Genomic DNA, 21,994 nt, shown 5'->3' on the forward strand with positions numbered 1-21,994 from the left:
AATCATCCACTTTCTGTGGGTTTTATCACATAAAATTCAAAAGATTACATTGAAGTTTGAGGTCATAACATGAAAATGTGATAAAAAGTTTAAGAGTAACAATTCTGAAAGGCACTATACAGGCAAACATTAGCCTCATTCTTTCAAAAGTGAAAAATGGGAATCTTTTCATTGCCCCTTGCTCCTGCTTAAGTAGGAAAGCATTTTATTGTTCAGGAGTTTTTTGTTGTTGTTGTTGTTGTTGTTGTTGTTTTTTTTTTGTGGTGCTGAAAATGTTGTTTTGACAGTGGCAGTGAGCCGTTGTCTAACAACCAATGAACAATATGCCACCAGTGTTATAGGGACGGCAGAGTATGTGAAAAAACAAAGGAATTGTACTTTACTGGTGGCATAAGCACAGGAAGCACTTGTTACTAGTTTGAATTTTCTATGATGCTGTGGTCTGATCCCCAAACTATTCAAGGACTATTCACCTTCCTGGACCTTAAGGTCAAATCTTAAGTAAACTCAGTACTTGCTGGGTCACGAATGCTTTTGACACAGACTCTCACAATATCTAGGAGGGATTCTCATCTTCTGCTTAACAGCTACAATTGAGGTCATGTTTACTGCCGTGGATCTTCATGCAGGTCGGTAGAGTTGTAGGGTATTTTTTGTGATTTGGACATGAGCTCGCTCCTCCCTGGGTTGCCACCTTACCGTGGTGGAGGGGTTTGAGTGTCCCAATGACCCTAGGAGCTATGCTGTCAGAGGCTTTATGCCCCTAGTAGGGTCACCCAAGGCAGACAGGTCCTAGGTGAGGGACCAGACAAAGAGCAGCCCAAAAGCCCCTTATGATGAATACCATAAATGGACATGATGTTCCCTCGCCCGGACGCGGGTCACCGGGGCCCCACTCTGGAGTCAGGCCTGGAGGTGGGGCACATTGGCGAGTGCCTGGTGGCCGGGGTTTTACCCATGGAGCCGGGCCGGGCAATGCCTGAAATGGAGACATGGGTCCCCCTACCAATAGGCTCACTACCTATAGGAGGGGCCAAAGGGGTTGGGTGCATTGCAAAATAGGTGTCGAGGGCAGGGACCTTACCGTTCCGATCCTCGGCTGCAGGAGCTGGCTCTTGGGACGTGGAATGTCACCTCTCTGGTGGGGAAGGAGCCTGAGCTAGTGCGCAAGGTTGAGAAGTTCCGACTAGAGATAGTCGGACTTACCTTGATGCATGGCTCTGGCTCTGGAACCAGTCTCCTTGAGAGGGGTTGGACATTCTTCCACTCTGGAGTTGTCTCTGGTGAGAGGCGCCGAGCTGGAGTGGCAACACTTGTTGCCCCTCATCTCTGTGCCATCTCGGTGCCTGTACGTTGGGGTTTATCCTCCGCATACGTGTGGGGGGATGGGTTCTGACTGTTGTTTGTGCTTATGTGCCAAACAGCAGCTCGGATTACCCACCCTTTCTGGAATCCTTGGAGGGGGTACTGGAGAGTGCCCCTCCTGGGATGGGACTCCCTCGTTTTGCTGGGCGACTTCAGAGCTCACGTGGGCAATAACAGTGGGACCTGGAGGGGCGTGGTTGGGAGGAACGGCCCACCTGATCTGAACTCGAATGGTGTTCTGTTGTTGGACTTCTGTGCTCATCATGGATTGTACATAACAAACACCATGTTCAAGCATAAAGGTGTCTACATGTGCTCTTGGCATCAGGACACCCTAGGCCGTAGTTTAATGATAGACTTTGTTGTTATTTCATATGACCTGCGGCCGCATGTCTTGGACACTCAGGTGTAGAGAGGGGAGAAGCTCTTCACCGACCACTACCTGGTGGTGAGCTGGCTCTGATGATGTGGGAGGAAGCCAGTCATACCTGGAAGGCCCAAATGTATTGTGAGGGTTTGCTGGGAAAGTCTGTTGGAGTCCTCCGTGAGACGGAGCTTTAACTCCCACCTCCAGGAGAGCTTTGAACACGTCCTGAGGGAGGTGGGGGACATTGAGTCTGAGTGGAACATGTTCCACGCCTCTATTGTTGAGGCAGCTAGTCGGAGCTGTGGCCGCAAGGTTGTTAGTGCATGTCGCGGTGGCAACCTTCGAACACACTGGTGGACACCAGCAGTGAGGGAAGCTGTCAAGCTGAAAAAGAAGTCCTATCGGGCTTTATTGGCCTGTGGGACTCTGGAAGCAGCTGATGTGTATCGGCAGTCCAAGCGGCAGGCAGCTCGGCTGGTCGCTGAGGCAAAAACTCGGGCGTGGGAAGAGTTCGAAGAGGATATGGAGAGAGACTTCCGTACGGCTTCAAAGTGATTCTGATCCACTATCTGGCATTTCAGGAGGGGGAAGCAGTGCAGTATCAACATTGTTTATAGTGGGGGTGGTGTGCTGCTGACCTCGACTCGGGACGTCATGCATCGGTGGGCAGAATACTTTGAAGACCTCCTTAATCCTACCAACACGTCTTCCATTGAGGAAGCAGAGCCTGAGGACTCTGGGTCGGGTTCTCCCATCTCTGGTGCTGAGGTTGTCAAGGTGGTTAAAAAGCTCCTCGGTGGCAAGGCCCCGGGGGTGGATGAGATTTGCCCTGAGTACCTTAAGGCTCTGGATGTTATGGGGCTGTGTTGGTTAACGCGGCTCTGCAGCATTGCATGGACATTAGGGACAGTTCCCCTGGTTTGGCAGACTGGGGTGGAGGGGGACCGGAGGGTGTGTTCCAATTACAGAGGAATCACACTCTTATGCCTCCCTGGTAAGGTCTATTCCGGGGTTCTGCAAAGGAGGGTGTGTTGGATAGTCGAATCTCGGATTCAGGAAGAGCAGTGTGGTTTTTGTCCTGGCCGTGGAACACTGGATCAGCTCTACACTCTCAGCGGGATCCTGGAGGGTGCATGGGAATTTGCCCAACCAGTCTACATGTGCTTTGTGGATCTGAAGAAGGCATTCAACCGTGTCCCTTGGGGTGTCCTGTGGGGGTACTCTGGGAGTATGGAGTACCGGGCCCTTTAATAAGGGCTGTTAGGTCTCTGTATGACTGATGTCAGAGTCTGGTCCACATTGCCGGCAGTAAGTCGGACTCGTTTCCGGTGAGAGCTGGACTTAGGATTGTGTCTCTGCTATTTGCGGATGACATGTTCCTGTTGGGTTCATCACAGCATGATCTACAGCTCTCACTAGAGCGGTTCGCAGCCGAGTGTGAAGCGGCCGGGATGAGAATTAGTGCCTCCAAATCTGAGACCATGGTCTTGAGCCAGAAAAGGGTAGAGTGCCTTCTCCGAGTTGGGGAGGATGTGCTACCCCTAGTGGAGAAGTTTAAGTATCTTGGGGTCTTGTTCACGAATGAGGGGTAGATGGAGTGGGAGATCGACAGGCGGATTGGTGCAGTCCCTGCTGTGAAGCGGGCGCTGTACCGGTCCGTTGTGATGAAGAGAGAGCTGAGCCAAAAGGCAAAGCTCTCGATTTACCGGTCGATCTACGTTCCTACCCTCATCTATGGTCACAAGCTTTGGGTCATGGGCGTGAGAACGAGATACCGGATACAAGCGACCGAAATGAGTTTTCTCCGTAGTGTGTCTGGGCTCTCCCTTAGAGATAGGGTGAGGAGCCCAGCCATCCGGGGAGGACTCAGAGTAGAGCCGCTACTCCTCCATGTCGAGAGGAGCCAGTTGAGGTGGCTCGGGCATCTGGTTAGGATGCCTCCTGGACGCCTCCCTGGTGAGGTCTTCCGGGCACGTCCCACTGGGAGGAGACCCAGGGGAAGACCCTGGACACGGACTGTTTCTCGGCTGGCCTGGGAAGGCCTTGGGATTCCCCCAGAGGAGCTGGCCCAATTGGCTGGGGAGAGGGACTCCCTACTAGGCCTCCCTACTGAAGCTGCTACCCCCGCGACCCGACCCCGGATAAGCGGAAGACGATGGACGGATGGATGGATGGACGGATGGATGGATGGACGGACGGACGGACGGATGGATGGATGGATGGATGGATGGATGGATGGATGGATGGATGGATGGATGGATGGATGGATGGACGGACGGACGGATGGATGGACGGATGAACATGACCTCTTGGGTAAAACTGACAGGTCTATCACTGCCTTCCTCCTGAGCGGTCAGATATACACCCTTCAGCCAGTAATTACGAGCCTTTCAATAGTCTCGCAGCAAAAACATACATTTAGGCACACACACACACACACAAAGGCACAAGCTCAGTGGTTGATTTATGAGCTTGAAAGCCGGGAGGTGGGAAGTAGCGTGTTTCATCAGACATGTTGACCAGAGAATGAGAGTTAAAGAGAGGACAGGGAGGTGGACAGCACTGTAATTAACAAACTAAATACATTACAGAAAGATCCCCCAGCACGCCAACAAGGGATGCAATTAGATAGGACTTAAACACTTAGTCATAAACCATCTATGTAAGTATGACTGTGTAAAAGCTGGAAGTGGTCCAAAAAAATCAGATTCATAAGAACCTGGCAAGAAAATAAAGCAGGATTGGGTTATGGCCTAACTATAAAAACAGTTTAGGTTTCAGATTCCTTGTAATAATAATAATAATTAAAAAAAAATCCAGTCCCTAGATTTCAAAACATTTGGAAATCACGTACTGTATGCTTAAAACAAGTATGCTTAAAACAAGGAAAATCATTTGCCAAATCCTAGTTTAAAAAATGTCAGTTCAGCTTTACAAAATAATAGTGTCATAATACTCAAATTCCTTATTGCTCAAACTGTGACACATTTACTCAAGATGGTACTTGGACTGCATTTAGTGGTAGTCAAGATATTTTTGTAAATAAAACTTGAAATGTATGCTTCAAAAACAATTTTTTTAGAGCTGGTTTGATTTTGATTTTGTCTTGACAAAATCGTTGTCAGACAAAGCTTTTTGCTTTGACCCCACACATAAAAATAGGACAGTTACAGCGCAGTGACAGCTCTGTTTATTTAAAAATAAAAACACGATCTTCCTCCATAGCAGCTGAAGGATCACAGAACACAATGGAGAACATTGTTGAGGAGGACATCCGCCTTTAATGACTGGAACCCTGTTGTTCCTGTGCTATGCATTTAGAGATAACATCTGCCATCGTTTCGCAAAACAGCTAAAACAAAGAGTGATGACCTCTCCTCGGCCTCACCCCAAACCATTACCTGAGTATACGGTGAGCTAACATGTAATGGAGCATAGTCAATGTCTCTGTGTTCATGGAGGGGGGGTGGCACAGGTTGAGACCACTACACTTTTGTAACCTACAGCTGAACTTGGACTGGTGAGAAAATCCCAAGTTGTCCGACTGGACTGCCTATACCTCACCACAGGACTGTGTCTGAAAGGCTTATCTAATCACACAACAATTAACCCAGAGGAGCATCAAAAACATGCAGAGGCTTGCAAAATGCAGCTCCATCTAGACTTGTCTCTGTTCCTGCTAGATTACAACTCTGCTTATGACATTTAATCAAGACCACTTATTCATAAACAACTGCTGCATTTAGTGCTTCTTGTAACTTCTAACAAACATTTTAATAATTTGTTCTCACCTCTTTACAGAGCTGGCTGCCTACACCACTTGTTTGAAATAATTCCTAGTTTTCCTCTGAAAAACGTAGTTTCTTCCATTACATTCTTGTATGCCATCACGTTGGAAGGGGGGAGGGGTGGGGGCTCCTCAAGCTCTGCGTTTTGTATTCTCTTCCATAAAGGTGATGCTTCATGTTCTAACTTTTAAAGGTTGAACGAAACATAGAGTTCCTCTGTTGTACGCACATTCTGGGCCAACAGGCTAGTGCAGAAAATTTATAGATGCTGCTACGCTTGTCCGGGAGGTGCCAGAGGCCCGTGTACGTGGACACGGAGAGTCCTTTTTCTAGCTGCATTGCATTGCTCAATTGAAGCAGCACACTTTGCTGTTTATGTTTGACTACATTTCACACTTTATCCTAAGTGGTTTCATAAAGAAAAATACATTCAAATATGTACTAGCATATAGATGGTAAACATCTCTTGTAGAGATGAAAAAGTCGAGTCTCGATCATCATCTCAGTTATTAATATGGCCAATTCTGAGAACTGCATCAATGCAGTGTTTGGTAGGCTGTTAACACGTATCATGCAATAAAACCATTTATATATTTGTCCAATTGGAAGGAATTAAACCATCATTGACGTTCACTCCTGATATATACATACACCGATACATAGATTGGGTGAAGTACCATGCCCAGGGGCACAATCACATTTAACAAGGGGAACCTGGAGTCCAACCTACAATCTTCTGATTGCAGGATTGAACCACAGTCACCACATATAGATTACATATAATTTATGCTGTATGTGGCAATATATTACGCTGTTAAAGAAATTTGATTAAAATAAAACAAAAAGTGATCTCTGTTTTTGAGCAAGGAAGCTCTGAAAAGACTGAGGAAATAAAATGTTTAAAATACCTCAACAAAGTGTGGGGGTTTCTGCTGTTGAGCACATATGAAATATCCTCAGAATGTTTACTCAAGGCGTCAAAGCTCACTACCCATTACTCTATTCTAACTCACACTGTTTGCTTTAGAAATCATCCGTGTCCAGTATCAGTACTAAAAATACACCTGAGCATGCTCATCGCATGCCCAAGGAAACTCTGGAGCCCTTAGGCGCACCATGTAGCAAATTGCAAATTGTAAATGAAAGAAAAAATTTAAAAGCCACACCACACAATGCCTTAACGCCTGGTTTTTCTGGAATATAGTCTCTTGAGAATGGCATAGCATTTTTTTCTCTATTGATCGTAGATCTTTCAAAGCCCCATCAGTAATAAAACTGTCTAAAAGAACCTGTCAAAGCTACTGCATCTGCTTGATTTATTCTCGCTCTGTCTGACAGTGCATTTAAAAAGTCGTTTCAAACGATCCTGAAAGTAAATTCATGGCCAAATTGTTTTCGTTGAGACACTAACAACGAGCAGGCAGAGCCAGTTTCTGAGAGATAATAAAAAGTGAATATGCATGCTAGCAGCACTTAAGAGAGTGATGTATTTCCTTATATGAATAACTATAATAATAATTAAAATAGAAAATTAAAATGCAGTTCAAAACAACCTAAGCTCAAAGCAACTGCAGCATAAAAAAAATTACAAACCAAATTTAAATGGCAGCTGTTTTATTAAGTGCATTTAAATACATAAACACACACTTGCATATACCAAAAGTAATTTTATGAAGACCTAAAAAAAATCCGCAACACATCTTACCAGACAAGCATAATTTACATCTGAAAAATACTGCACTTTTCATATGAACAGAGACAAATAAAAAATAAACTCCTATAATTCAAACAGTGACTCCTTAAAGTGGTGAGTATTCAACACGGGAGACGTTGATGGATACAGAGAAGTCAAAAAGGGCCAACTGAAGGCAGTGTTATGTTAATGCAGGTCTAACATACCGATTGAGGTACTCATGCAAAGCCTGCAGGCTGAAAATGTCTGTGAGATTTTAAATGTTCAACATTTGCTGTGTATTTATGGCTCAGGCCGTGATTTATTCCCTCAGTGAATCATGACAGCTTAAACGTCTTAGTGCCCTCATAACTGAAAATCACTCTGACTCCCTTGAAAGTAGAAATAAAGTTCAGGGGCTGACTGATACACTTATACATAAGAAGTACCTTAATTCAATTCAAAACAGCAGATAATAAGTTTTACATACAAACATATACATATTCTGTTTACATATATGCCAAGCCATATATATGTATATATATATACATATATATTAGTGATATGCAAACCTGGCTTTGCTAAAATTCTGTATTTTAGCTTTAAAATAAAAAAATACATGGAAACTTGACTGACAATAATAAACATATTTGAGGCTCAAAGCTGTACATTATAACTTAAACCTACAGACTGAGGTTTCATTTGCCTAACTGTAAAAATTTGTCCCCAAATTTGGCACTTGATTGTACAAAATATACTGTTTTTGGTGGTCATTTTACCAACAGATAAAAGTTTTCCTCTGAGACCAACAAGGCACATATTAACAGTTTTTTTGGCAGTTGGTTATTAATACAAGGACACCGATTTACCACTATAAGGCAGTGTTGGATATTTAACAGCTTCGAGAGCTGAGAGGTGTGTGCAAGCTAGCTGAGCATGTGGCATATGCCACCATGTTGTGATAAAGGCTTGACTGACCTACGGCTTGTTGGGTTTGACAGAAGGACCCTCCTTTATAGCATGGACCAAAAGCCCATAGGATTACCAGTGCAGTCAATGTACATTAGCATAATGTCATTCTCTAATACATTTTCCAGTACACTGACACATACAAGGGTGCATTTGGTACCGACTGGGTGCAATTAAAGTTTATCCAGTCATCCGGCTAAAGCAAATGACTCTATACACCAAACATGCTTTGTACACTGATCCTGAGGCACTATTTGTTTTCAGGTTGGCATTAGTCTTTGGTTGGTTCGTTCTTGCTTAGCTGGCTAAGTGAGTTTCTGACATTAGGAGTGGCTGCTCCTCCTGCTCGGATCCCTCGATTGCTCCGCTCGGACTCTGAGTTTCTGAACGGAGATCTTGACATTCGTCAAATCCCCTCCTCCTCTGCTCTTCCTCCTCCATCTTCAGTCTTCGCTCTTCAGCCTCTATTTCCTCTGTGGTAGGAATGGAGTTCTTCTTTGGTCTTCCCTTGGGCTTGGTCGGGGCCTCGTGACCTCCTTTAAGCACCTAGAAAAACACGCAGACAGCATTAGTGGAGGGCTCGGGTAATAAATGGCAGAAGGAGTCAAAGGCAATGCTTGCTATTATAGTAATTAAGAGAAGACATATTGCTGCTTGCAGGGCCTTGTGCACTCATTTATCTTGAACGATTTCAGGTCTTTTTTTTTGTTCTCTGTGCTGTTGACCCTTCTACAAAAGTGTTTGCTCCTACTGCAATCATCATCAGTCAAGGCTTTGCTTTTCCACACCTTCTCTTCCTGCAATATGGTTATCTATATGCTGTTCACTTTATTAAAAACTACCAATAGTTATATTCAAAATAAATGCAGCAGCTACATACCAATAATATTATGGCCACATGGTGAAAAGAAATGACCCAAACAAATAATGCTTTCCGAATAAATGTTCTTGAGAGCTTTCTGCTCAGGACTCCTTTGGCTCATCATAACAAATCAGACAAACTGATTTAATCTTCTGTGGAGCAGATTTATATTTAATGTCACTATATTCATATTCATATTCATATTAATATTCATATCTACCTGGAGTGGGGTTACCATATATCACGTTATTGCAAATGTGCGCCATGTTTTCTTGTTAATTGAATTAACTTAACTTAATCAATTACTATTATTTAACTATTTGAGCAGTTGAAGACACTCGTACAGCATTAAATATTAACTTCCAGAATGGTTAGTTGATCCTTAAATATCAAAATAAAATAAATAGAGTCAGTGACATCATGTCAAAAGTATCGTACCCAGCCCAGATGTAATAGCTGAGAGGGAATCTTACACCCATTATTCCAATACACAGGAACTATAAAAAATAGGCTTGTAAAAATGCAGAGGTGTGCATTTTTCATAAAAAACCAACACGCGTATTTCCTAGATGTGAAAGGACTGGAAGCTCTGACAAAATCAGCTTCCTTTTAGCATGCTTAGATGGAGTGTAAATCAACACATTTTTAGATACACCAGCAGAACTGGTCATATAAAAAGCTGTGTCAGCATCTTCGCATTTTTTTCATGTTTCAAGTCTTTCAGCACCAGCATTGACTAAGTTGTTAGGTATATGTATATTGTTAGGCGTAAAATGCCATTATAATTACGTTAAAAGTAAGCATTTATTGAAACACCATTTTTTGAGCAAGCTGTTTCTGAGGGGGAAAAAAAAGAAATTGTTTATTAATTGTACTACTGCATGCAAGTCTTACCATTTTCTTCCATTTCATACGCCTGTTTTGGTACCATGTCTTCACCTGAAGCTGCGTGAGACCCAGGGACTGAGCCAGATCCAATCTGAAAAAAGCAATACACAAATGATGCACATCAGGCAGATACTTCTTTGCAGTTTTTGGACTTCTCAGGAAGAATAGATAACATGTGCAAAGCAAACTGTGCTCAACATTCACACTCATACTAAAGAACTGCTCATAAAGTCGATGTAGATATGCTAAGAAGCTGGGTTGATTTCTAATGTAAATTTTCTTACAACTGTTTTTCAGCTTTGTCGTTTGTATCAGGTGCATTTATTAAATAACTTAGCTAATTTTGAAGTTTCAAACAAATGTGCACTGAAAAGAACAAAAACATGTTTCATTGTATTATTTTTTTTTGCACAAAAAATCCTGTCTAACAACATGGGATTGTGGTTTTTATTTTTTTATTTCATCTGACCTTTCTTATGCAGAATTAAAGTCTAAATACAAATTAATTCAATTTAATCCAAATAGCACTCTGTTAGTTGTACTTTGAGTTTTTCACTTCAACCCACACTGTGGCAAACCAAGTGTTACTCTTTAGTCAGTTTATCCTATTTTTTGGTTAAACCTAACCCAGTAGGCTGGGTCAAACCCAGAACCCAACTCTGATTTGTCAAATCAACCCAGGCCTGGAGTGTTCTGTATAGACCATACATTATAGGTTTCACCTTTACACATAGATCTTTAGATTTTAGTCTACAAAGTCTTTAGTTGTCCCATAGAAGCTCAAGTCTAATGCAGTAAACAGTGCAAAAGAAAGACATGTTTCAATGTCTGTTCTGAGATCAGCAATCCAGTCAGACTATATGAGTAGGACTGTTCTGAATGCATCCACCACATGTGCTGTTCCATGACCAATTGTAATGTGTAACGCAAAACCTCAGAAAGACACGGATATGTAGTCAACCAGGAGATCCCGTGTTACAGGAGAAGAAAGGTTATAATTTTTTAAGTGGGATTTCCTCTTTCCTGCTCTTCAAAAAGGCATTTATCAGTCAGATGAAAGGTTTTTGAACCCCTCAGGGAAGGTGCCAGACTTTTACTTGATGGTGGAAGTGGAAACCAAGTCAGGGAGAGAAAGCATGCATAATTTAAAAACCAGCACCAAAGTGTGTGTGTGTGGGGGGGGGGGGGGTGGCTTTTTAGATTCATAAGGCTATTTGTATCATAGCTTGAATAAAGACTTTTTTGTAATTTGTGAATACAGGTTCTTTAAAAAAAAAAAAAAAGCATGGACAATGTCATGCAGTTTATCAAAGTCCATTTTTAAACACGCACAGATATACACCATGGCAACAACTGGGGGTAAAGTAAAAATAATAGAATATGTTTCTTCATAGTTAGTAGTTAGAACAGTAGCCACACATGGAAACAATGTTTGATTCACTGCCTTCAGGCCAATTCACCGGGCGCTGTTTTGTTCCTTTAACCCTCTTTTCCCAGCATTTTTTTTTTAATTCTGTTAATGAAAATAATAATAATGAAATGGATGACAGGGATAATGGCTCAAACCCTTATTAACACAATCTAATGATTCATAAAACCATTAAGGTGCGTTGACAGGTAATGAAGTGTTTTTTTTTCAGTATGTTTGTTTTTGGTTGCGCTTGCCCCCACACATAGCTTGAATTTAAGACGGCAGAGGCACCGCGGCAAGAAAAAAAAAAAAAGAAGGGAAAAGAGAAGCTATCTTTAGATCACAACAAACCCGAACAGGGAGCATGCCACACCTTTTGATGTGCGGCTTTGAAAGGGGATTTTCTTTGCTGGTGTTTTTGCTCCATCCGAGGGTTTAATTAACTCCCAACACAGTGTCAGAATCAGATATTTTGACAGGACACCGAAGTTTGGCACGGCCATTCATACGGATGGTTGGTTTTGATCGCTGAGCTGTTGCTCTGCCTCGGGGCTTCTTCTTTAAGACGAGGTGTGGCATCTGTCCAGTAGCTACGGGCAAGCCAAGGTGTGACATATTTAATAATGCAATCTGGGAGCTTTGTACCCAAAGAAAGGATGCATGAGCAAAAGCATGAATCTGGCTATTTCCTACTATGCAAATATATCTTTAGAGAGGATCTGTTAGCCCACAGCAGTGAAAAAAGTGTGTTTTTGAATGGAGTTTGAATGGAGTCTCTATTTGCATGTTAACGCACCTGACAACTTAATGTCGTTTCTTTTATTAACCCCGATTAGAGCCATTTATGTGAAATAACATTTTCGGATCAGGGCGGCACTGAAATGGCTTGAAAATCCTTCTGGGCAGGTGAAGGAAAGCTTTTTTTTTTTTCCCCACAACATTTATGACTTAATCCCATTTGTGATTAAAACGGAAAAGGAGTATGCAGGAGGAACATAAAAGCGAAGCGCATAAGTCGACTGGAAAATTAGTCTCACCTTTCACAGCGCGGCACATAAAACGCACATATTAAGATGCAGATTACTTCACTGCTATGTCCAAAACTAAATGCTCTTTATGTACACCTGCACCTGAGTGAAATGATTGGCAGAAAATCTGTGTAATACATTGCTGTTTGTTTGCGTTGGCCACTGTGCCTCCTTTTCGGGAACAAGGCAATGTTTCTTCGTTGGAGCTGTCTTGCTGTTTTGGAGCTCAGGGTTAAAAACGTTAACTCTTGTCCCAACTAGAATCCTGAGGTAATGCGCTAGCTCGGGCGGATTCGTATTAAACGAGACAATCCCCACAGGACAAATCACAAATTATGCTGTTGAGTTAACTGCTGCTTGATAAGTGCATTTATAGCCCTGTGAATGTCCTTGAGCGTGCATGCCTGAAAATGTGCTCTCTGTCAATTAAAGTACACAGGTTGTCAAAATGTTTGCGCTGAGTGACATTTATATGGTTTTGCTAGCAAATATATTAGGTTTATTTAGTACCCATGGATCTCTTTCAAATGAATCTTTATTTGAGCAATGTTTCCCCATCTTTAGGCATTAAATATTTTGGGTGGCAATCAGGTGCATTCATGTTATTACATTTGTATGCAGTTGGTAACTGTATAAAAGAATCACTATGGTGTAAATGTTTTATATAGTACTATATATTAAAACTAATCTGATGATTAATGTGCTTGAACTCTACCAACCTATCAGGTGTGGACAGGTATTTCTGCTTTTGGAACTTCTTCTCCAGCCCCATCAGCTGCAGCTCGGTGAAGATGGTGCGGCTGCGGCGGGGCTTCTTCAGGCGGGGCGTGCTGCTCTCCGTTTCTGACTCGCTGCTGATGCTGAGGGGCGTCTGGCTGGGTGAGGGCTCGGAGCCTCGCGGGAGCTGCGGGGAGACGAGGGGCAGGTGCGGGGGCGCCGTGCCCGGGGAGGGGGGCTGCACATTGGAGGGCTGCCGTGTGATCACCGAGAGGAGCGGGTAGGCACGCAACGACGAGGAGCCTGGAGGGGCAGAGGTGAGGAAAAAAAAAACATGGAGAAACACGAATTTAAGTACAACAATTAAATGAAACATCCTTGTGGATAACTTTTTAGCGACCCCCTCAGTCGCCCTTGGATGGCACTAAAATTGACTCCCTGTAATTTGTCAGACAGCTTCATTGTGTCTCCGTGAAAAGTGCTTTGGCACTGACCTCCCGCATGTAGAGGGTTGTGACCTGCATGACGCAGGCGCTGTTTTACACTAGTTCCTCGACCCTTTCAACTGAAGGGGGATTTTTCAAAGGCCGTTAAAACTGAAAGGATTTCCTCGACCTTTACATTTACATTTACCTTTACAGAAAGCCACACGTTTGTTCAAGACCTAAAATATTAATTTCAATTAAAACCTTTTCTTATATACATTTGCCACTGTCTTGTATTATCTTTAGCTCTGTTAAAAGCACTCTACTACAAATGACACATAACCTGCAGACGCTAGAATCAATAAAAAGTAGCATTTGCCTGGAGCCGAAGCAAGAGGGATAGAGACCTGAAGGTTGAAAGGTAAAAAAAAAAAAAAAACCTCTTGGCTTATTCCACCAATTTCAAGGCATGAACTAATACAGGAAAAAAAACTAGGAAATCTAGGAAAAATATTGAGTAGTATAAAGAAGGTAAAATTAGGATGCTGAATCTCTCCAAGAACCAGTGGAGAACCCACACACACACACATATTCTCACGTAGTCCGCTGAAGACCTGGACATTGTGTTTTATCGTTGTTTTTGTCACTTCCAACAATTCTAAAGAGTTCGCAATTTCTCAATGCAGAGAAAGGAAAATCCTCGAAGAAGAACAAAACCAAAAGAAAAAAAACATTTCCTTACAATGACCCATGAGCACAGAGGTTTACTGCAATGAAAGGTTAAGAAGTTCAGACTAAATCCCAGTCCAAGATACTTATCAATAACAAGGAAGAAAACGGTTGCAAGTAGGTAGCCACAGTTACCCTGCTCAAAGGCACACGCACACACACACTCACATACATCAGACACTGCTTCAGGCTCATCATGACATCATGGTAAAGCGCTGAGGTCACCACTAATCCTTCGATGTTAGATAGCTGGTTTGCAACAAGCCCAAACAAGAACCCATCTTTTTACGCCTTGTCTTTTCCTGCTCAGTGTTTTTGCATTCCCATTTATGTTGTCATTCTTTCTCTCTCTCTCTCTCTCTCCCTCCCTCTCTCGCCCCTTTCTGTATGTCAGACCCATATTTATGTTGCTAATAAATCATCTGACTAAAGCGTTTCCCCTCATTTGTAGGAGGAAATTTTTAACAACGCCGTTTAGCCAACTGCAGCTGGTGTAACGGACGACCCCTTGTCCACTCACGCCTTCCACGGGGGAAGAACTCCGCTTCGTCTTTTTGTCCTCGCAACTCACAGGAAGTCTGCTGTCAGTAAAGAGCTTGAGGATGCCCCCCCCCAACACACACACCCCTATCCCAAGAACACCGAGAGCACAGAGAGAAATGTCAGCCCTCGTGGTGACTTTCCACTGACAGCGAGGCCAGCTCAGTGACATGCTGCTGACAAGCGCTGGTGTCCTGTCAATAGTCTACAAATAAACTGTTTGAGGAGCTGCAGGAACGCAACACGGGCCCCTGAAAAGGCACATGGATCCGCCTGATAATCACAGTTGGAATGTAGGAACTGGAACAAGTGCTTGTAGTAACTATTACAGAAGGCACAGCCGCTAATAATAGCTAAGGAGCAGCTAGTTAAGCATTACTGTAAAAGCCAGGTGCTTTCTTCATTAAACCATGGCTGTAACGATGTTATTCTTCACCTCTCGTTTAGTAACTGGAAGCTGGAACCAGCCTTCAGCTAAAATACAAAAACGGCAGGTTGCTCGCCTAAAAGTGTCCTCTTCTTCTTCAGCGTGTGGCGCACACCGGTGCAGCAGAAATAAGCATGTTGCATAAACCACTTTCAGGGCTGATTAATTGCTCGTTTCTTTCAGGGAGGGAAAAATCTGATGGCAACAATAAAGGTGGTAATGGCAGGGAGCTGACAGGCTGTCAGACATTATCCTCAACCGAAGATGGAAGAGTGCGTCTTTGTGTGTGAGCGTATGCTCGCCTACGTGTTGACACGGGTGTTATTGACCTCCTCGAGTCGACTTTATCCCTAATGGGTGGGTTTATTGTCTGCGGTGGATTAGGCCTTAAGATGGGATGAAGTTTTCTTTTTTGCTCTCCTGGGCTCCGTGAAAGCTCCGTCCGAGCCAGCTATGCACCGTGCGCCTTTGCACTCCCGCTCTTTATGTATATTTGTCATTATGCTGTCAGGTGAGATTACACCACAGTTGATGTTAATCTCTCTCACCTCTGCCAGAAAACACCATTAAGCACTCTCTGCCCTGGCTCCTGCTGATAGATGGGTCTCCAAATGAAATATCGTAACCCGCCATTAGGTTGCTCGCTGTTGAGGCGCCGGGTCAGCCCATAATGTCCCTGATCCAGGGGCAGCTTGAGGTACTGGTGAACTTTGCGGCAACTTAGGGTCCTGCGTAGGCCTGGGGGTTCCAAGGGAACTTGGATCCATGCAACAGGTTGACAAATGTGCACTTAATGCAAGGGGGTTACCTGAATAGTTTGAAAGTTATGTTAACAGAAAAATTGCTTGAAGTAGTATTAGCAAATGTACGATTATCATCAAAAGAGCCAAGGAAAAAAAAATTGTTTTCAAATGTTTTACAACATCTTGCAAAACAATGGAAAAAAACTGTCGACGGGTCTTAACTACTGACACTAGATGGCAAATGTATAGGTAAAAAGCTGGGCTCTACAAACATAAAAATGGGTTTAAAGGTTTGTTGGCCTTAGTAAACCCCATGCTGGATTCCAAGATTCTGAAGCATTTTTATTCCCTCTGATTGAGCATTTTTATGAGGAATACAATTGATGGATTAGATACAACAAAAGTTGGTCAGTGGAAATATTCCAACTGCAGAGGATTCTGCCTTGTACGTTTGGTCCAGAAATTGACTTTGGCCCAGAGGCAGAAATTCCATGTCATTATCTAGTTTAGCCGGTTTAGATTTACGTGGCGCATTGTCACAAAATTCAACCTAAGTCATGAGGTGAACAAAATGTGGTCTGATTCCAAATGGTAATTTCATTCTGTTAAGAAGTGGAAGTAAATAAATCGTGTGAAATGTCTTATGTTTTATGTAGCGACCTTACTGGAGGTCAGTTATTTGTGCTTCATAGACACAGTGATTCTGCTCCTCAAATGCTGCTGCTGTGTCTGTTTGACGGTGTTAGCTGTTGGTAAAATGGACCAACCCATTACACCAATAATGGTGGGGGGCAAAGCTAAATGCATCATTTTGCCTAGATTGTCTTTTTGCTCTTTTATTCCTGTGTTATTGTTGTTGTTGTTTTTTAATATAGGTTTTTCAAATTATTTATTGGTAGGAACAAATCAATGTTTTTCCCAGATTGAGGGGTGGGGGTCCAGACCTTCCCATCCCCCCATGATTTCCGCCCATGCTCTGACCATCCCAAAGCCATTATGAATGCTAATGTGGAAGCACAGGTTGAACCAGGTGGTAACAAGGATAATGATTGTTTCTGAACTTAGACTGGTACTAATTTGTTTAAATTTCCTTTAGTTCTTTATTTGACTGGCTTTGCTTTTAAACTCCATATTGTGCTGGTATGTCTTCAACACAGCAGTTGCACATATGACAGATATCAAATTTAATTTACTGTAAGCATTCTACAAATTGCATCAACAAAAAAAGAGGATGTAATTTTGTGACTTGCTGGGTTCCAAACATTCACTCTGCCTCTTGCTACAACGGACCTAGCTTTTTATGTTGTAAAAAATTAATAACTAATTGTGGATATGACATCTTTCATATGCAGTCATGTCAGACTAAGTTGTTTAACTGGACTCAATGAAAGTCTGTCTGGTGATCATTCTTGATAGTTGTGGTAGATGATGCAGATTAGTTGCTGGTCAGATATGAAGTGGATAGTTAAAAATCAAATCAGAACATTCCCGACCACCCTGGTATTCTTCTTCATCAACAACAACAGGAACAGAAAATCTGAATTTATTGTTGCTGCATTTTCTGGAAACCTATGCAGTGTTCATAACATACAAATCAGGGTTTTTGTTGCAGCAGTGTAAAATACAAATGAATCCCTCAGAAAAAAAAGTGTGAAATAAATAAATCAAGAACAGCAACATTAGCTGTACTTGGATCACATTAGGCTTTCTTGGCAACAGCCCCTTCTGTTAACCGTCCTCTGTGAAATCTGAGAGTGTTGTGTGCGAGTAAATTTAATCTAAGGGTCTATTTTATCCAGTTTAAAAAACAATTTAAAAGAAAACAGAAAAATTTTTTTAAAAAGCTACTATTTTGTTTTATAGAGAGCAAAACACATAGGCCATGACTTCGACTGATTTTGGAAGCAACATCTGGCACGTGTGTTTTGAGATAATTTAAGCATTTCTGCTGTTGTGACAGTAGCTGAAAACAACTTAAAAAGCAAAATGTCCTTAAATTCACTGTATACTTCATATATATATATATATATATATATATATATATATATATATATATATATATATATATATATATATATATATATATATATATATATATATGAGAACTTTAACTCGTTATTTTTGTATTTGATAAATAAAGTGGAGTTACTGAAGGGATCAAGCAAAACACATTGTATTACATAGTTGATTTAATTCATTGTGGGCTCACTACAAGTAGGCACTCCAAAGATCATCCGGCATGGAGAATATAAAAGTGGGGTCAGTAGCATTGTAGAGGCAGGTGGGCTTAATTGGAGGACGTGCTTAGGGCCTCTTACAACCTTGAGCTGGCTCTGATCTCTTCCTATCGACTCCATGTTTTAGCTTACAAAGTTGATCTTGTGTGTTTCATTTCGGAAGAGACAAATGAGATGCGAGGAAGATACTGTGCCTCACAGAGGTTTCCTAGATTCGTAAACTAACAAACAAATTACTGACAGCCCAAAACGTCATTTGTTATCCTCTTCTGTGGCCAACATTACTGACATGACCGTCTTTCAGCGGCCTCCGCTGGCAGCAGGATGACATAACATCCCCTTTTAGCTTTTTGCAAAATGAAGAAGTCAACTTTTCCTGTCATGCAGAGGCCATTCGCCCCACTTTGGCCCCAAAGGGACCTAAAGGGGTTACGAGCTTCTATATCGAGCATTAAATGCCATTGATGTTGGGGACTATACTGTGTCTCACGCCCCCCCTGCAGCTACAAATAAGCGGTGCGCAGAGTGTTCTGATATGCAGCGGCGGGTTACTTTATCCATCTGAAAAGAGGGGGTGCCAAAGCCCAGCCAGCCGTAGTGCCTTCAAGCATTACCAATCTATATCAGATGGATGAGGGAATGGCTTCTCCCTATTTATAACCAGCCCCTGCGCTGTCATCATCAGATTGCTGGGGCAATAGTTTCAAACTTTGGAGAAATTATGTTGATGATGAGCAGAGCGTGAAAAAAAAAAAAAAAAAAACTTTGAGTTGCCTGAATTCACTTGCGTTTTCTGAACAACGGTCAACAATCTATCAATTGATCTGAAAGTACACATAGACCCGCGTGTATTAAAACAAATCAGCAAATCATCAGTATAATTGCGCTGCAGGTGCTTCATATGTGTTTACTCTGATTTGCACTTTTCCAAGCAAACATCTTCGAACTGAGTCACGTGGGCAACATCTTAGCGTCTAACCACATGCCATCATCTGTGCGTAAAAGGCCCAACAGTGGTAAAACTCGTTAAGGAAGATATATGAGCTCAGCACAATTAATCAAAGCAAAAAAATAAATAATAATAATAAATAATCCAACAGATAAAATATTAAAGGATAGGGATCTACACACACACACACACACACACACACACACACATCCCAAAAACCCTGAGCATTTTCTGCCCCACTGCTTCCTTAGATGACTTCTTTTCAGCTGCGCAGCTCATCAGCTCGGCCATTTATCATTGGCGCTCAACAAAAGCCCTCAAGCATCACACGCTGTCTGACTTCACCGCTTGTCTTTGATTTACAGCGCCTAATGCTTCGTGGAGATAAACGGGGAGTGAGGAAACCTCTGGCAAAGAGATAAAGAAAACAAACCAAAAAATAAAATAAAATAAATCAATTATCAGCGGAAATTTCTGCAATTAAATAATCATGCAAACGCGTAAATGTGAGATAATGAATGTAGTAGTTGATGCATATCATCGGTTAGTGAAATGTAATTTTAATGTGTAGCTATAGATGTTCATGCACATGAAATCGGAGAAAAAAAATAAAAATAACATCAGGGCATCTCCACGAATTGTGTCAGGTGAGCGGTTTAATCATCAGCACTTTATTGCATCTCCCCCGAATTTAATTTGACTGGTTCATAATTAAACCACAAGGCATGGCAGGTAATATTTTATAACTTCAGTTTGTAATGATGCGCATTATTTTAAAAAAAAAAATACTCATATGGGTTTTCATGCTTTGGAAAAATCATGGAGATTACTGGAGTTTAGTCGTTTTACCTGAGCATGAATGAAGAGGCTTTGGTCGGACGATGAGAGAAGGACACATGGAATACAGAGAAAGTTTCTCAAAGTAATCACAAGTTTCCCTGGAGAGGATCTCGTCGATCATAAAAGTCTTGTAGCGCCTCCTGGCCGCCTTCAGCTGCCCGGGGGAGGAGAGCCTCAGCTCGGCTTGACAGTGCATGGTGCGTCCCTTGTGCGCTCACTTCGCTGGTATACGACCTTATCTGTCTAAGAATGTTTGAGCCTATATGTTTAAAGGTCGGGAGGAAAAGCAAGTGCCGGAGCTCATGCGTTCAGAGAGGTCATTATTTATATCTAAAAATGCGGCTTTTGCTCTGCTTTCCTGAATGTGTCGCGGTGAAGATCCGCAGCCTTCAAATTGAGTTGCGCACACCGCCTCGGTGGTTATACGCTGCGCTCACACCCTCCGCTATATAAACAGTCCGTGTACTCATCTCCGTACTCATTCTCTCTCTCTCTCTCTCTCTCTCTCTCTCTCTCTCTCTCTCTCACACACACACACACACACACACACACACACACACACACACACACACACACACACACACACACACACACACACACACACACACACACACACACACACACACACACACAGAGATACATACATACACAAGGACACATCCAACCTTCCTCCACGCACATACACAAAACAATATCTCATCTTCATACAAAAGTTGGGCGTAACAGAAGGACAAGAAGTGACAATTATCATTATGGTATGTTGTATTGACAATGCGATCCAACATAAAACACTGTGAAGTAAGTATAAATTACTTTAGCCCCAGTTGATCAGATTTTTTTTTTTGCCCGTTCCAAGTTTGCGCTGCAGATTGAACCACATAATCACAAACGTAACTGGCTGGTCTTTTCTGAGTTGTGGGAAATGAGTTATTAGCAGGTTGAGATAACAATCATTCAAACTTACTCAAGATGTTTTTGTCTCACGTCAAGATAGTTCACTTTTGCCAGTTTTTCTATCGACTAGAACATATTATTAGGAATGCATCTGATGCCACATTCATTTGCTAAATACGTACAATTTTAAACGGCGCTTGTTCTTCAGATCTGAAAATGAAATATATTCAAAAGAAGAAGAAAAAAACATTTGACAAATAGTAACTTCATTTTTCTTTCTTTCTTTCTTTCTTTCTTTCTTGTAGTTATCAAAAACTAAAAGCATTGGCTGAAAATATTTTGGTACTTAATAACAACAACAACAATAATAATAATAATAATAATAATAATAAAATAATAATAATAATCATTATTATTAATTATATTATTTCCATTTCAAGCACTGTCCCTTTAAATCGTTCTTCTAATGATCTCACCCAAGAAATTGCAGGTGTAAATTATTAGTAATTGTGCGCGCATCTGAATGACCCCGAACGAACCTTTTCTTGTCTTTAAAAGATAAGAGGAAAGGAGATGGACATTTCTTTTGAAAATAAGCTCCACAACAAAATTAAAAAGCCTAATATATATATATATATATATATATATATATATATATATATATATATATATATATATATATATATATATATATATTTCCGCGTGTGTTTATTTTTGGTTAACTTTTATAAGTGATAAACTCGAATTTATAATTAGACTTATTTCAAGAACTTTGTATTTTCTTTCATGTAATAAATATAATATATTTATTATAAGCTATACGTGTTTTGCACAAACACGTATAGCTTAAATATAAAGTGTGTATACTTTGAAGTGGCTATCCAAAAAAGGGAAACGTCTATCTCTCTCTCTCAAGGAAATTAACTTTCCTTGTAGACTGCATGGATTGGTCTTTGGAAGACGAAATTTAGGAGCTGTGACTTCAACAAAACGGCAGGATAATTGAAACCATTCTTTAAATTAAAATAGTAAAACCCGCCTATTTACTAAGCTCTTAAAAAAACTGCGATTTTATTCGTCTTCGGTTAACAGACTATGGCCATTGATTTAAGCCAAGTTATCCGTGGCACCGCTTGAACCCCG

General features: G+C 41.7%; 1 protein-coding gene across 1 annotated transcript; it reads right to left on the reverse strand.

Moving 5' to 3' along the window:
* Positions 1-7,117: 7,117 nt before the first annotated feature.
* On the reverse strand, positions 7,118-20,419 carry barx2 (BARX homeobox 2). The gene is made up of 4 exons (XM_012849756.3): positions 19,967-20,419; positions 13,070-13,370; positions 9,918-10,002; positions 7,118-8,707 (listed from the first exon to the last, which is right to left on the reverse strand). Exons 1-4 carry the CDS (start codon positions 20,151-20,153, stop codon positions 8,459-8,461), a joined length of 822 nt encoding a protein of 273 aa, XP_012705210.2. The 5' UTR covers positions 20,154-20,419; the 3' UTR covers positions 7,118-8,458.
* Positions 20,420-21,994: the final 1,575 nt, after the last annotated feature.

Source organism: Fundulus heteroclitus, chromosome 18 (assembly GCF_011125445.2).
Source record: "Fundulus heteroclitus isolate FHET01 chromosome 18, MU-UCD_Fhet_4.1, whole genome shotgun sequence".
Lineage (NCBI taxonomy): Eukaryota > Metazoa > Chordata > Actinopteri > Cyprinodontiformes > Fundulidae > Fundulus > Fundulus heteroclitus.